Source organism: Elephantulus edwardii, unplaced genomic scaffold, assembly GCF_000299155.1.
Source record: "Elephantulus edwardii isolate Elephantulus edwardi_28Jun2011 unplaced genomic scaffold, EleEdw1.0 scaffold00167, whole genome shotgun sequence".
Taxonomy (NCBI): domain Eukaryota; kingdom Metazoa; phylum Chordata; class Mammalia; order Macroscelidea; family Macroscelididae; genus Elephantulus; species Elephantulus edwardii.
In genome coordinates, this window is record NW_006399917.1 from 6,473,847 (window position 1) to 6,487,904 (window position 14,058).

At 38.7% G+C, this 14,058-nt stretch overlaps 1 protein-coding gene across 1 annotated transcript in view; it reads left to right on the forward strand.

Annotated features, from left to right (window-relative positions):
• ARAP2 (ArfGAP with RhoGAP domain, ankyrin repeat and PH domain 2) overlaps window positions 1-14,058 on the forward strand; it is a 302,530-nt gene that overhangs the window by 107,169 nt on the left and 181,303 nt on the right. The window contains exon 9 of the mRNA XM_006895415.1: window positions 7,417-7,532. Within this exon, the coding sequence (XP_006895477.1) occupies window positions 7,417-7,532 (116 nt within the window). The remainder of the gene's footprint in view (window positions 1-7,416; window positions 7,533-14,058) is intronic.

The following is a 14,058-nucleotide window of genomic DNA, read 5'->3' on the forward strand; positions in this document are numbered from 1 at the left end:
ATGTTATCTCTATTTGCAACTTTTTGAGAAAGCGCCATACTGCTTTCCACAGGGGTTGCACTATTTTACACTCCCACCAACAGTGAATCAGGTGAAACAAGACAAATTATGGTCAAAATCTTGAAGTAGGAGGCTTAGAAAAGTTGGAGTTAGCCCTTTCAAGAACTTGATAAGGGAGATTATTGTTAGGACTACAAAGATTGAAATATATTCAGAGCAACAGTATTAGCTGCCATTTTAAGAAAAATAATGATTATTAATAATAATAATAACAATTTGGGGGTGAGTACCATCAAATAGGATCTGACTGGTACAGGAGGATGTTGCCCCTCCTCCAGCAAAGCATCTGGTGGATTTGAACTGCATGCCTCTGGGATTGCAGTGCAGCTTCTTGCCACTAGGCCACCAGGGCTCCCTTGTGATTAGCTGCCACTTTTGAGCCTGGTACCATTGTTTCTGATGATGCTTTTCAAGAGCTTTCATTGTGAGGTAATGCACATGTTATCCTTGGTTTCTAAGAAGGAGATAAAGTTTCTGCCAGTGCATCCACCCGCATTTTTTTCCTATTCTTGTTATTATTTTGGTACACCTGTATTTTACATATTCAAGTTCATTCCAGTTTTCATTTTCTGGGTGGCCTAGTGGTAAGAAGCTGCACTGCAATCTTGAAGGCACATGGTTAAATCCACTGGCTGCTCTGTGGGAGAAAGATAGGCATTCTCCTCCCATACAATTAACTTCCTCTGAAAGCCTGTCAGAGGGTCAGTTATGGGTTGGTTTTGACTTGATGGTACACAATAAACAACATAAGAAAAACTGAGTTAGTTTAATTAAGAATCTTCCAATTTTGAGGTTTTTCAAAATAATGTATTTATCTTGACAGAATGGTTTTGAGTCAAATATAAACTCTAATTAATGGAAGACCACTATGGGAACTATGTAATTTGTATTTTCAATTATTAGGTTACTTTAATTTGGGGAAATTGATTTGAAAAATCAGTTAAATTATACATCTATGACACTATTATCTTCTGCCATGTTTTTATTTTTTTGTCTTCATTGTGTTATCGATTTATATAAAAGCTTTTGAAAACTCTTTGATACAGAAATATATAAGTTAGAGTAAAAGGAAGGTTAGTATTTGACATTTATACAGACTGCATTCAATCCTGCCTGCATATCTCATATGCCAGGGAGCTCTAATGGCCTAGTAATAGGGAGTTGCACTGCCAAGCCAAAGGCACATAGTTTGATACTACCAGCTGCCCTGTGGGAAAAAAAGATGGACAATCTCCTTGTATGCAATTTATAGCCCTTGGAAATCCACTGAAGAGTCAGCAGTGCATCAGTTCTTAATGGAAGGCCCTTAACAACAACATATAGGAGGGGTGATTGTGATTAAACACACCCATAGAAACACATGTTGTTGTTGTTATGTGCCGTCGAGTAGCTTGCAACTCATAGTGACCGTATGTACAACAGCCCTAAACTCTGCTCTGTCCTGTGCTAGTCGCACTGTCGCTGACACTCCCATCCCGATTTTCCCAGTCACTGAATCAATCCACCTCATAGAGGGCCTTCCCCTATTGCGCTGTCCCTCCACCTTCCCAAGCATGATGTCCTTCTCCAAGGACCAGTCTCTCTTTACAACATGTCCAAAGTATGTTAGACGGAGCCTCAGAATCCTTGCCTCCAAGGAGCCACCCGGTTTAACCCTTTCCAGGATGAATCTGTTTGTTTTCCCAGCAGTACATGGTACTGCCAATACTCCAGCACCACAGCTCAAAGGCATCAGTTCCTCCTCTATCCTCCTTGGTCATTGTCCAATTCTCTGATGCATAACAAGTTATTGCAAAGACCATGGCCTATATCAGATGCACCTTAGTCCTCAGAGTGACACCATTGCTCTTCAGTACTTTAGAGAGGTCCCTAACATCAGACTCTCTCATGGCAATGCACCTTTTATTTCCTGGCTGTTGGTGCCAAAGAGTGTTGACTGTGGAGCCAAGCAAACTAAAGCTGTGAACAATCTCAATCTCTTCACCATCCATCCTGATGCTGCCAATTGGTCCAGTGGTGAGAATCTTTGTCTTCTTGACCTTGAACCTCAATCCATATCGGAGGCTTCAGTCCTTGACCCTCTGCAGCAGGTGCTTCAGGTCCTCCTCAGTTTCAGCAAGCAGGGTTGTGTCATCTGCATAACGCAGATATCTGATAGATCTTCCACCAATCCTGACGCCACATTTCTCCTCATAGAGCCCAACCTCCTGGACACTCTGGCCTGCATACAGGTTGAAAAGGTATGTAGGTAGGATGTATCCCTGGTGTACGCCCTTCCCAATTTTGAACCATGTAGTGTTCCCTTGCTCTGTTCTGACGACAGCCTCCTGGTCCAAGTAGAGGTTTCGCATTAGAACGATCAAGTGTTCTGGGATTCCCATTCTTCTCAGAGTCAGCCATAGTTTGTTATGATCCACACAGTCAAATGCCTTTGCATAGTCAGTGAAGCACAGATAGACATTCCTCTGGTATTCCCTGCTTTCAGCCAAGATCCATCTAACATCAGCTACAATATCTCTAGTACCACGACCCCTTCTGAAACCAGCCTGGACTTCTGGTAGTTCTCTGTTGATGTGCTGTTCCAGTCATTTTTGGATAATCTTCAGTAAAATCTTGCTTGCATGTGAAATCAGTGAAATTGTTCTGTAGTTTCCACATTCTGTTGGGTCACCTTTCTTTGGGATAGGAACAAATATCGATCTCTTCCAGTGAGTTGGCCAAGTGGTCGTTCTCCAGATTTCTTGGCACAACTTGGTGAGCATGTCCAGGGCAGCATCTATTAACTGAAATATGTCAATTGGTATACCATCTATTCCTGGAGCCTTATTTTTTTGCCATGTCCTTCAATGCAGCCTCAACTACTTCCTTCATCACCATAGGCTCTTGCTTATATGTTGTTTCATGAGATTCTTCTGTGTATGCCAATTCCTTTCTTTACAGTGATTCAGCATATTCTTTCCATCTTCTTTTAGTACTTCCTGGATTATTTAATATTCTGCCGAAAGCATCCTTGATTATAGCAACTCGAGGTTTGAATTTGTTCTTCAGTTCCTTGAGCTTAAGAAATGCTGAATACATAGTGTAAATACAAATAACTTCATATTCTCAGATAAATGCAAAAAATGAATGGAATTATATGTCAGACTATATAAAAAACTTCCATGATTCCCTAACTGACTAAAATGGATTATATGTAGAAATAAAAGGATGTTGTTACAACTAGTCAGTCGCATCCTTCAGATTTTGTGCTATTTTAATTAAAAGCTGAAACCTTAATTTCATTTTTTACATATATAATTTTATCTTCATTTATCTTAGTTCTTTATTTCTACTTTTGTGTCTATTTTTCCCCCCTGATTTGCAAAAACAAAGACACTATATTGCCAAGAATCCTCTTTAACGTTTTCCAGTTCTTGGAGCTGAGGGATGGGAAAAATACAGGAGAAAGATTTGATAGGTGAAAATATGTTCAAGTTAAAACTGTTGTATAGAATGGGGACATGTTAGGTACATTTCATCAAATAGGAACAGTAAAAAAAGTTTCACATTTTATTAACTGAGCTATAGATATGGATTGCCAATCATTATATTTAACATTCCTAGTGTTCACTGAACTCACACAGATACTAGCAGTGTGGATCTTACTGAAAGGATTTCTCCTGGGTTGTGAAATGACATCTGTAAGTGACTTTTTACATGGAAAGAAAGTCTAATTTTGTAATTTTAAAATGAAATGTACGTTAACCAAATGCTTGAGAAACAGTGATGATGGTTTCAAATATGTAATGTTTAGTCAAATTTTGGAAGAATTGTAGTTGACAGAGTTTGTTAAATTTGTACAGCATAGCTTTTTTCAGTGACAACAAATGGTGCATGTATGCATTTATAGCGTGTTCCTCCTTTTTTGGAAAGAAACTAGGCATGTTTTTTAGAAAATCAAGATTATTCTGTTATTTGACTACCTAAACTCTATGTTTAGAAAACCTTTTCATTGTTTTTGTTTTCAAACTTACTTTTCTTTTACACTTAATTGTCTTACATGTTTGGGGTGTGTGTGTGTGTGTGTCGTTGATCCTTCTAGTTAATCTTGTGACTAAATTGCTTCTATTACGGTTTCATGTTTCTTCTACATGAGAGACAAAGAATATTTATATTGTAAGCATTACTACTGAGATGTCAACACAAGTTACCTTATATTCTTTTCACTGTAAAAAAACAGATTATAAATAGGTGTGTAGCCTACTTTTTATTGTTTGTATAACTCAGTGAGTTTTAGAGTTACTGATATTAACTGATCTCTTTTGGTCTTTGACACAGTTTAAGTGTCATCCTCTTTGAGAAGGTTCTTAAGAATACAACTTCTGCTTTTCTGTGCTAGATGCTTCCTCTATGATCATACATTTCGTTCCCCCACCCTTTAATTTCTAGAAGCAGGAGTGGCATCCACTTCCTAAACGACATGCTTCCAGAAACTCTATAAACTCATAGTGTCGCTATGAGTCGTGCTCATCTCGAAGGCAATCAACAGCAACAACCCTTTAATTTATAATTTTCATTCTCTTAGTATATCTTCCCTGAGTGCAGGTGCTTATTTTGTATGGACCCAGCACAATTCCTGGCACACACTTAAGTGCTTACTCTATATGACTTTACTAGGTTTAATTTCTCCATTTTCATAATTGTTTGCAAATTTTGAAACACTGCTGAGGTTAATATAAATCAATTCCAGAGTTTGCTGTATGTGCTTCATGAAGATTGGTGGTTTGATAACCTTTGTCTATTAGCACAGGCTTGATACTCAGGGAAGACAAGATCCTGACAGTCCATCCTTTCACTTTGTTGGCAAGCATGTCTGGCATGAATATTTGTAACCTATTGTTGTTGTGTGCCATTGGGTCTGAATTAATCCAAAGCTGACCCTCCAGTGGGTTTTCCGAGGCAGTTAATCACACGGGAGGAGAGTGCCAGTCTGTTCCCCATGGAATAGCTGGTGAATTTGACCCACCCTGTGCCTTTGGGTTTGCAGTGCATCTTCTTATTACTAGGTCACCTGAGCTACCCTTTTGTAACCTATAATCTTAGGAGTTTCAGATGCTTTTTATAGAAAGTGATTGTTTTCTTGCTTTACATAAAGCACAAAAAAGTGTTCATCTGTTTAACTACTGTAGGCTCATACTCTCTAGATTCAGCGACTGACTCTGCTCTATAATTTCTTTTCCCAGTAGTAGCTACAAATGAGAACCAGGTGTTTATAGTTTACTTTTAAAAACTTAATTTTCTTGGCCTCTCCTCTGATTCATGAAAGAGAGAGATCTACAGGTAATTTTGAATGAGTCTAGGAATGATAGTTACATTGTAGTTCAAAATATATTCTAGTTATTGACTTAAACAAATTACTTAATGTTACAGAGCATATTTTGAAAGGGAATGAGACTATTTTCATTTTAATAGCTCTCTAGAGCACTCATGTTTGTTATGTTACTTTGGCATACATTCTCCCATCAATTAATGCTTGTGAATAAGATTTCTCTCTTCCTATTACTCTCCCATCTCTAGACCTTTGAAGTATTGTATAAAACACGATGTGTATACATGAAACATTTTATATATATATATATATATGATTGTATGCAAACAAAAAAATGGGAAACAAAAGTAAAGGATCTTGAAGCAAAAATAAAATAAAATATAATAAATTATATATATATATATATAAAGTTCTTCTCAGACTTGCGATGATGATTGTTGAGTGGACTTGAGCGCAGTACGAAGGTGAGGATGGCACAGCATCAGGCTAGCTTTCAATCTGTGTGGAGTGGCTGTGAGTCAGTGTCAACATAACAACTTATTGCAACAACAACATCAATAACAATAACAATAAGAGAATGGCTCCTGAGTGTCTGGTTGACATTTCCCGACAAACAAGAAAGGCAGGGAGTAGAAGGCATTTTTCTTCCAAGATGTCACCTCCCCACCCCCAATCAAGACTTTTTATGTTTATTCACCAGAACTATGATGTATCACTACTCAGCTTAGAAGGTAGTGGGTTGGCTCCCCTACCCCCATTTTTTGAGCCTGTGATACTGGAGAGATAAAGAGCAGAAGATCTGTGAATTGCTTCTTTCACAGTCTCTATCACACTTCTCCGTGTTGAAAATGGTCTACCATATTTTTGTAGTTGGAATTTAGTATGGTCACTTTTTCTTACCGTGATATTCTTTAAGCATTCAGAACACACTGACCCTGAAATTACTTAATGTAGATATTTTTTAGTGGCACAAAATACAGTTTTTGCTTAAAAAACATCGCCGTTATCTGATAAATGACATTCCAGTACCCATGTGACTAAGTAGTAATATTGTAGATGTCAGTGTTTTTCGAATGCTGACTTTGTGCAGGCTTTGGCCTGGTGAAAATTCTGGTGAGATACGCTGCGTGCAGCTGCTGTAGTTGTTGAATGTGTGTCAGTTTTTGTACCAAAGTAACGTTTGAGGAATTTTTCAATGACTCTGATAGAACTAACGTGCGCGTAATAAAATATAGGACGTGAGATAAAATTAAATATTTCATAAAACAAATAATACTTCTATTTGAGAAAAGTAATGTGACAAAGCAAAACTAATGTGATAAGACAACGATGTGGTAGTTAGATAACAAGTGTTTAGTTCTTTCCTTCTTAACAGAACAAGATGCACTTAGGATGTAACTGCTGTATGGTTTGATTCTTCCTTTCTTAGACTATTAATTATCGCGACATCACAGTTCTTTTGGTTTTCCACCTAGGCAAATGCTTAAAGTGAAATAGCAATTAACTTTTTCCCTTGACTAAGTGGATAAAGGTGTCTATAGTTCAACTGTTCTTAAGATTGACACATGTTATTCAAGATCTATGGCCTAGTTTATTTACTTTCTGTGTAAAGAAATCCTCCTGTTTTATCAGTTGCCCACTTGTCAAGGTTGGAATGGCATTGAGTGAGTTGAAGTGACCACCTGAAATGACGAAACAACTCTCAAATTTCTTTTTTAAATGACCCTTGCCACATTTATGGAGCTCTGGTGGCCTAGTGGCAAGAAGCTGCGCTGCAAGCCAAAGGCATGTGGTTCGAGGCCACCAGCTACTCTGTGGAAGAAGGATGGACAGTCTCCTTCTGTGTTATTAACTGCCTCTGGAAACCTGCCCCAGAGGGTCAGAATAGAGCGGTTCCAACTCTGTGGTACACTGCTGCAGCAACTACCGTGTTTATACTCACGTGCATAGTAAAATGCAGTAGAGCTAATTATAAAATATGATTAGAGTTTGAGAATCCATTGTTTCTCTATTTTAAAGTTTTTAAACTTTCCCCCCTTCTAACATAGGATTTTAAGAGTGGACTTGGCATTACCATAATTCCTATGAATGTAGCAAATGTAAAGCAAGTGGACCGAACTGTGAAGCAAAGTTTTGAAATAATCACTCCTTATAGGAGTTTTAGGTAAGTGACTTTTAAATACTGATGGTGGTTGTACCATGGAGAGTTGTCATTGCTGGTGTTAAAAAGATCTTGGCTAAAAATGTGGAAGACAAGAAAATGGTTTACTTTTGTTTAATTGACTATGCAAAGGTATTTTGGGGTGAATCTTCAGGAGCTATACAGAAGGATGATGGCAAGTCTCCTCCTGTGTGATTTGCTGCCTCTGAAAACTCTCTGGAGGATCAGCTATGGGTCAGTTCTGACTCTGCAGCAAACAACGATAGAATGTACACGAGTGAGAATCTCGGAACTCTTAATTGTGCATATGTGGAACTTGTATGTAGACCAAGGACTAGTCATTTGAAAAGAACAAAGGGATAGATACTTCATGATTGAAAATTAGGAAAGAAGTGTCCCATGATTCTGTCATTTCACCATTCAGCATATATGCTGAGCAAATAATTTGAGAAACTGTACTGTATGAGCAAGACCCTCAGTGAAGTGGCTTGATGATAATAATTACAGAAATGGAGATTGTGTAGATGATGTAGAGCAGGGCAAGGTTTTTATCTCTGTTCTGCTGGTCATGATGGGTGGGAGTCGTCAACAACTAATAGCAACAAGATAGAAGAGCTTGAGTGAAATTCCTTTATGATAGCAATGATGATTTAATCCTTTATGGGACACTTATTTTTCTGTGTTTCCATATTATGTAGTTTGACTTACCAGCATGTTTTGTTTATATTTGTGTGTGTGTGTGTATTTATTTGTTGTTGTTGTTGTGTGCCGTTGAGTCGTTTGTGACTCATAGCGACCCTGTGCACAACAGCCCTAAACCCTGCTCTATCCTGCGCCAGCCGCACTGCCTCTGACACACCCATCCCGATTACCCCAGTCACCGAGTCAATCCATCTCATAGAGGGTCTTCCCCTCCTGCGCCATCCCTCCATCCTCCCAAGCATGATGTTCCTCTCCAAGGACCCATCCCTCCTGGCAACATGTCCAAATATGTCAGACGAAGCCCCATGATCTTTAAATACTTCATACCTCTTTTTCTTGATATACTTGGTGAATGATAGTGTTTTATTAAATATATGGCACATCTTCACAACAACACTCTTGGCACCATTAGTCAGGAAATCAAAGGAGAAAATTGCATTAGGAAGATGTGCTGCCAGAGACCGCTCCAGCGTGCTGAAGAGCAATGATGTCAGTCAAGAGATTAAGGGGTGCCTCATCCATGTGCTATGGTCATTGCAATTACTTGCTATAAATCAGAGAGCTAGACAGTCAGTAGGATGACAGAAGAAGAATCGATGCCTTTGAGGTGTGATGCTGGAGAAGAATATTGAACATACACCATCGACTGACAAGAGAACAAACAAGTCTGTCGTGAAGAGGATGAAACTAAGTTGTTCCTTGGAGACAAGGAATTTGAAGTTCTATCTGACATACTTTGGGCATGTTGCAAGGAGGAACCAGTCCTTGGAGAAGGACATCTTGTATGGATAGGTAGAGGGACAGCACAGGAGAAAAAGACCCTGAATGAGATGAATTAACCAAATAACTGGGGTAATAGGTTAAATGTGTTGAAGACAGTGAGATTGGCCCATGATGGGGTAGCATTCAGAGCTATTGTGCAAAGAGTTACTATGAGTTGCAGATGACTTAATGGCACAAAACAATAGCCACCTCACACTTAGAAGCAATTAAAGTGTAACAAAATCCTCAAAACCCTTTTTACTGTTGACCCGTAAACAGCTAGTGAGTAATGATGTCAACTTCATACAATTGAAAAAATCCATATACAACTATTGAATCCACAAAATCATTTCTGCTAATAGCCCATTGTTGACAAGAAACCTTGTTGGTAAAATAAACTGATGATTAACATATATTTTGTATATTGTTGTTGTTATGTGTTGTTGAGTCACCTGCGACTTAGAGTGACCCTACATACAACAGAGAACTAGACACTAGGGATTAACCAGTATGCTTTTGAGCTGTGGTGCTGCAGAAGAGTGTTGAATATACCAAAGACTGCTAAGAGAACAAACAGGTTTGGCCGGGAAAGGGTAAAACCAGGCTGCTCCTTGGAGGCAAGGATTCTGAAGCTTCATCTGACATACTTTGGGCATGTTGCAAGGAGGGACCAGACCTTAGAGAGGGACATCACGTTTGGGTGGGTGGAGGGACGGCACAGGAGAGGAAGACCCTCGATGATATGGATCGATTCAGTGATTGGGGTAATGGGAGTAGGTGTGTCAGAGACAGTGAGGTTGGCATAGGATAAGCATGGTGTAGGGCTTTTGTACATAGGGTCGCTATGAGTCGCAAGCAACTCAATATCACATAACAACAACAACAAACACGTACAACAGCTCTGAGGCCTGCCCTGTCCTTAGCCAGTGTCACTGACTCCAATACACCTATCCCTAATGCCCCAGTTACTATGTCAGAGTATCTCATCAGGGGTCTTCCTCTTTCGCACTGTTTCTCCACCCTTCTGAGCATGATGTCCTTCTCCAAGGATCAGACCCTCCTGGCCACGTGCCCAACATATATGAGACAAAGCTTCAAAATCCTAGCCTTCAAGGAGAAACTTGATTTTACCCTCTCCAAGACAGACCTGCTTGTTCTCTGCACTCACATAAAAGCTGCATTTTTGATATGAGATAAAAAGTATTTGACAAAACTATGCAAGAGTTTCAAGCTTGCTGGCATAGCGGCAGCACCAGCTTCTCTAATTTTCATTTCTTTTCTTGAAATGAAGTCCACCTGAGCCCAACTGTGATTCTTACGCTGTATTTAGCTTGAAATAGCAACAGCTAAAGTTGCAGGCCTCAACATTTAGCTCAAATTGGGCAATTCAGCTTTTTTTTAACGTCATGGTTTTACTTCTTAGGGACATTTTGTATGGGGCCTGTGTTGTTATTCTTGGTCGACAGGGGTACACCAGACATGATGTAAAGTGCTCCAGACCTAGAAGAAATCACTTTTTAGTGCCATACAAAGTTGAAAGAAGGGAGAATCTGCTCACACAGAAATGATTAGCATCTCTTGGCACTTTTTTTTTAAATTTATATTTAGTGGAACCTCGAAGCTGAAATTTGTGTCATACAAATCTTAACTGTCCCTGTCTTTAAGTTTTATTACTATGCACCTTCTTCTAGCCCAAGTGCGATCCTTCATTTAAGATCAGCTCTTAATATAATAGTTTGATAATGATTTAAGGTGAGTGAACTAACTCAGTCTGATAAGCACAAATACAGCATAAGACCATTATTGCAAAAATAGAAGGATAACTAGTACAGCATGTTTGGAGACCGAAAGGGGAAAGGTGTGGGAACAGAGGGGTGAGGATGAGTGTAAAGGCACAACCATAGGTTTGCACAGTTTGGTGAGTGGAAGGAGGGGATGAAGGAAATGGGAAGAATCCGGCAGAGACCTGAAAAGTTTGGGTAATGATGGGCAAGGTCCAGTAATGATTGATTTTATAAAACATAATGCATGAGAATGAATACAGTGAAACAAAATAAGAATGAATAATTTGAAACACAGTGGATACTAACTTTCTGAGCAAACCATGATAAAAATAAAGAAAAACAGAAGGAAGCATGTCAGGGTTGTATTCTCTCTCCATACCTGTTTAATCTGTATGCTGAGTAAATTATTCAAACAGCCGGACTCTAAGAAGAAGAATGTGACACCAGGATTGGAGGGATACTACTAAATAACTTGAGTTATGCAGATGACACAACCTTTCTTGCTGAAAGTGAGGATGACTTAAAGCACCTGTGGAAAAGATCAAGGAATGCAGTCTTCAGTATTGATTGCATCTCATTGTCAAGAAAACAAAGATTCTTACCCCTGGACCAATGAGTAACATAACAGTGGATGGAGAAGAGAGTGAAATTGTCAATGACTTCTTGTTACGTGAATCCACAAGTAACACCCATTGGCACCAGCAGTCAGGAGGCACACTGCACTGGGAAAATCTGCAGTTAGAGACCTCTCCAAATTATTGAGGAGTAATAATGTCAGTTCGAGGACTAAGGTGAATCTGGTTCAAGCCATGATCTTTGTGATTTCTTACTATGCATCTGAGAGCTGAACAGTGACTACGGATGGCAGAAGAAGAATTGATGCCCTTGAGCTGTGGTTTTGTAGAAGAGCACTGAACATCCATCCCATCCATGGATGGCCAGAAGAACAAACAAATATATCTTGGAGAGGGTGCAGCCAGAGTGTTCTTTGGAGGCAGGATGATGAGGCTTAGCCTTTTATACTTTGAGCATGTTGCTAAAAGAGCCTATTTCTTGCACTCTGGGACATGATGCTTGAAAGGGTGAAGGGTCAGCAAAAGAGAGGAAGACCCTCGACCAGATAGATTGATATGGTGACAGCCACAATGGGCTCTAGTGTATCAGAAATTGTGTAGATAGTACAGGATAGGACAGGGTTCAAATCTGTTGTTCATAGGGTTAATATGAGTCTTACTTGACTCAATGACACCTAACAACAGTGATTTAATATAAGGAACTTTAGCCCAGAGTGATTTTAAATGTAATGGATTCTATAACACTTACTGGTTCAAATATTTTACTTTTTAATTCTCTATTTTGTGTAACGACTTTCCAGCAATTGCTGTATTATGACAGTGAAACAAGTCAAGTATGTCCTATTTTTATTTATATATAAAGACTCCATAACTTTCATTTACATAATGGGCATTAAGTCTCTATCAGTTGAGTTTAGCCACGTTGAATTATTTTCTTTAATCATTACCCGATCAGGTGATGTGCAGGTTAGAGTCCTTTGAAGACCTAACAATTACTTAGTACTTTAGAAAATGCTATTAAAACTATTGTTTATTTTATCTGTCAAAATATATATAATACCAAAATTTTCATAAAGAAATGATTGCATTTAAAGTAACGCACTTTCTTCTTGCATTTGTACGTTCTAGCCTGTTGTGGGTTCTGCCCTCAAGTTCCCTGGATTTTATATCTGGCCAAGCTTTACATCTGGTGTTTCCCCTGAAATCTGGTGCCAATGTCATACAAAGCCACATCTGTTTTTAACACATGTTTAAGCACTCAATTCTTAAATTCCTGGCTAGAAAACCTGGCATCTAGTCTTTCCAAAAATAGTTTTCAGAAGTCAGCCAATTTGGGGTTACCAAATGATTTGAAATGTTATCCATTTTGTAATCAACTTTTATTTTGCTCCTTCATTCTGCTAGATTCATTTAACTAGATTCTGTTGCTGTGACTTCATATAAATAACTCATTTCAGCACGCCAGCTGTTATTGCCATTAATTCTATCATGTGGTTAACCTAGACTCATTGCTGTAAGCAATATGTATTTGTTATTGTTACTGTTTTTATTATATGCCATCAAGTTGGAATCAACTCACTGCTGATAAAATTTTTAGAGGGTCTGTATAAGACAGGGGAAATTTGGAATCTTGGCCCCATAGAATAGCTTATGGACTTGAAATGTGTGCCTTTAGGTTGACAGAGCAATTTCTTGCCATGAGGCCATCAGAGTGCCCTTCAAGTACCTATTTATAATCCTTATAGAAAAGGATTTCTTACTATGCATTATTTTTTTAAATAACATTTTATTTTAATTGTGGTTTTAACAAATGTTTACAAAGAAGTTAGATGTTCATTCATTCATTGTTGTACATTTTTACCCCCTCTCTTACCCTTCCCCTCCCCAATTCACTTTTTTTAAAATTATCCATTCATTGTTACACAATTGCCTTGCTCCTCTCTTCCATTCCCTATTCCTCTTTGCAGTGATATATCTCTTATTCTGGGCTGTTGTCATATGTATAATGCCTAATCATATATTCCTTTTAGATAGTTCTTTCTTTCATCTGTTCCAGTTCAGTGGCCATGATCTATATGTATCCTCCCACCCCACATGTCAAACTTGCTTTATAAGAGTACTGCTATGCAGTATTTGTCCTTTTGTGACTATGATATTTTACTCAGCATGATGTCCTCCAGAGTCTCCCATGTTGTGTAATCTTTTATGAGTTCATTGTTTTTTAGTGCTGCGTAGTATTCCATTGTATGTATACGCCGTAGTTTTTCAATTTATTCATTTGTTGCTGGATTATTACGTGTTAATACTGTTATGTACTGACAGGATGGAACCAATGCATAATTGATCTTCCATTTGATTTTCAGAAGCAATAAATTGTATAAGAGGAGATTGCCCATTTTTCTCCTGAGCAACTGTTGGATTTGAGCCCCCTGGCTCTAGGTTGGCAGGGCAGCTCTTAGAACTAAGACACTAGGGATTCTCATTACGTTTTGAACATTTAATTTATGTTGTTTTACTTAATTTATATAACTATTATATAAAATATTTATTCACAGTGTGTTGTTGTGGTTATGTGCCGTCGAGTCATTTGTGACTCATAGCGACCCTATGTACAACAGCCCTAAACCCTACACCATCCTGCGCCAACCGCACTGCCACTGACACACCCATCCTGATTACCCCAGTCACGGAGTCAATCCATCTCAT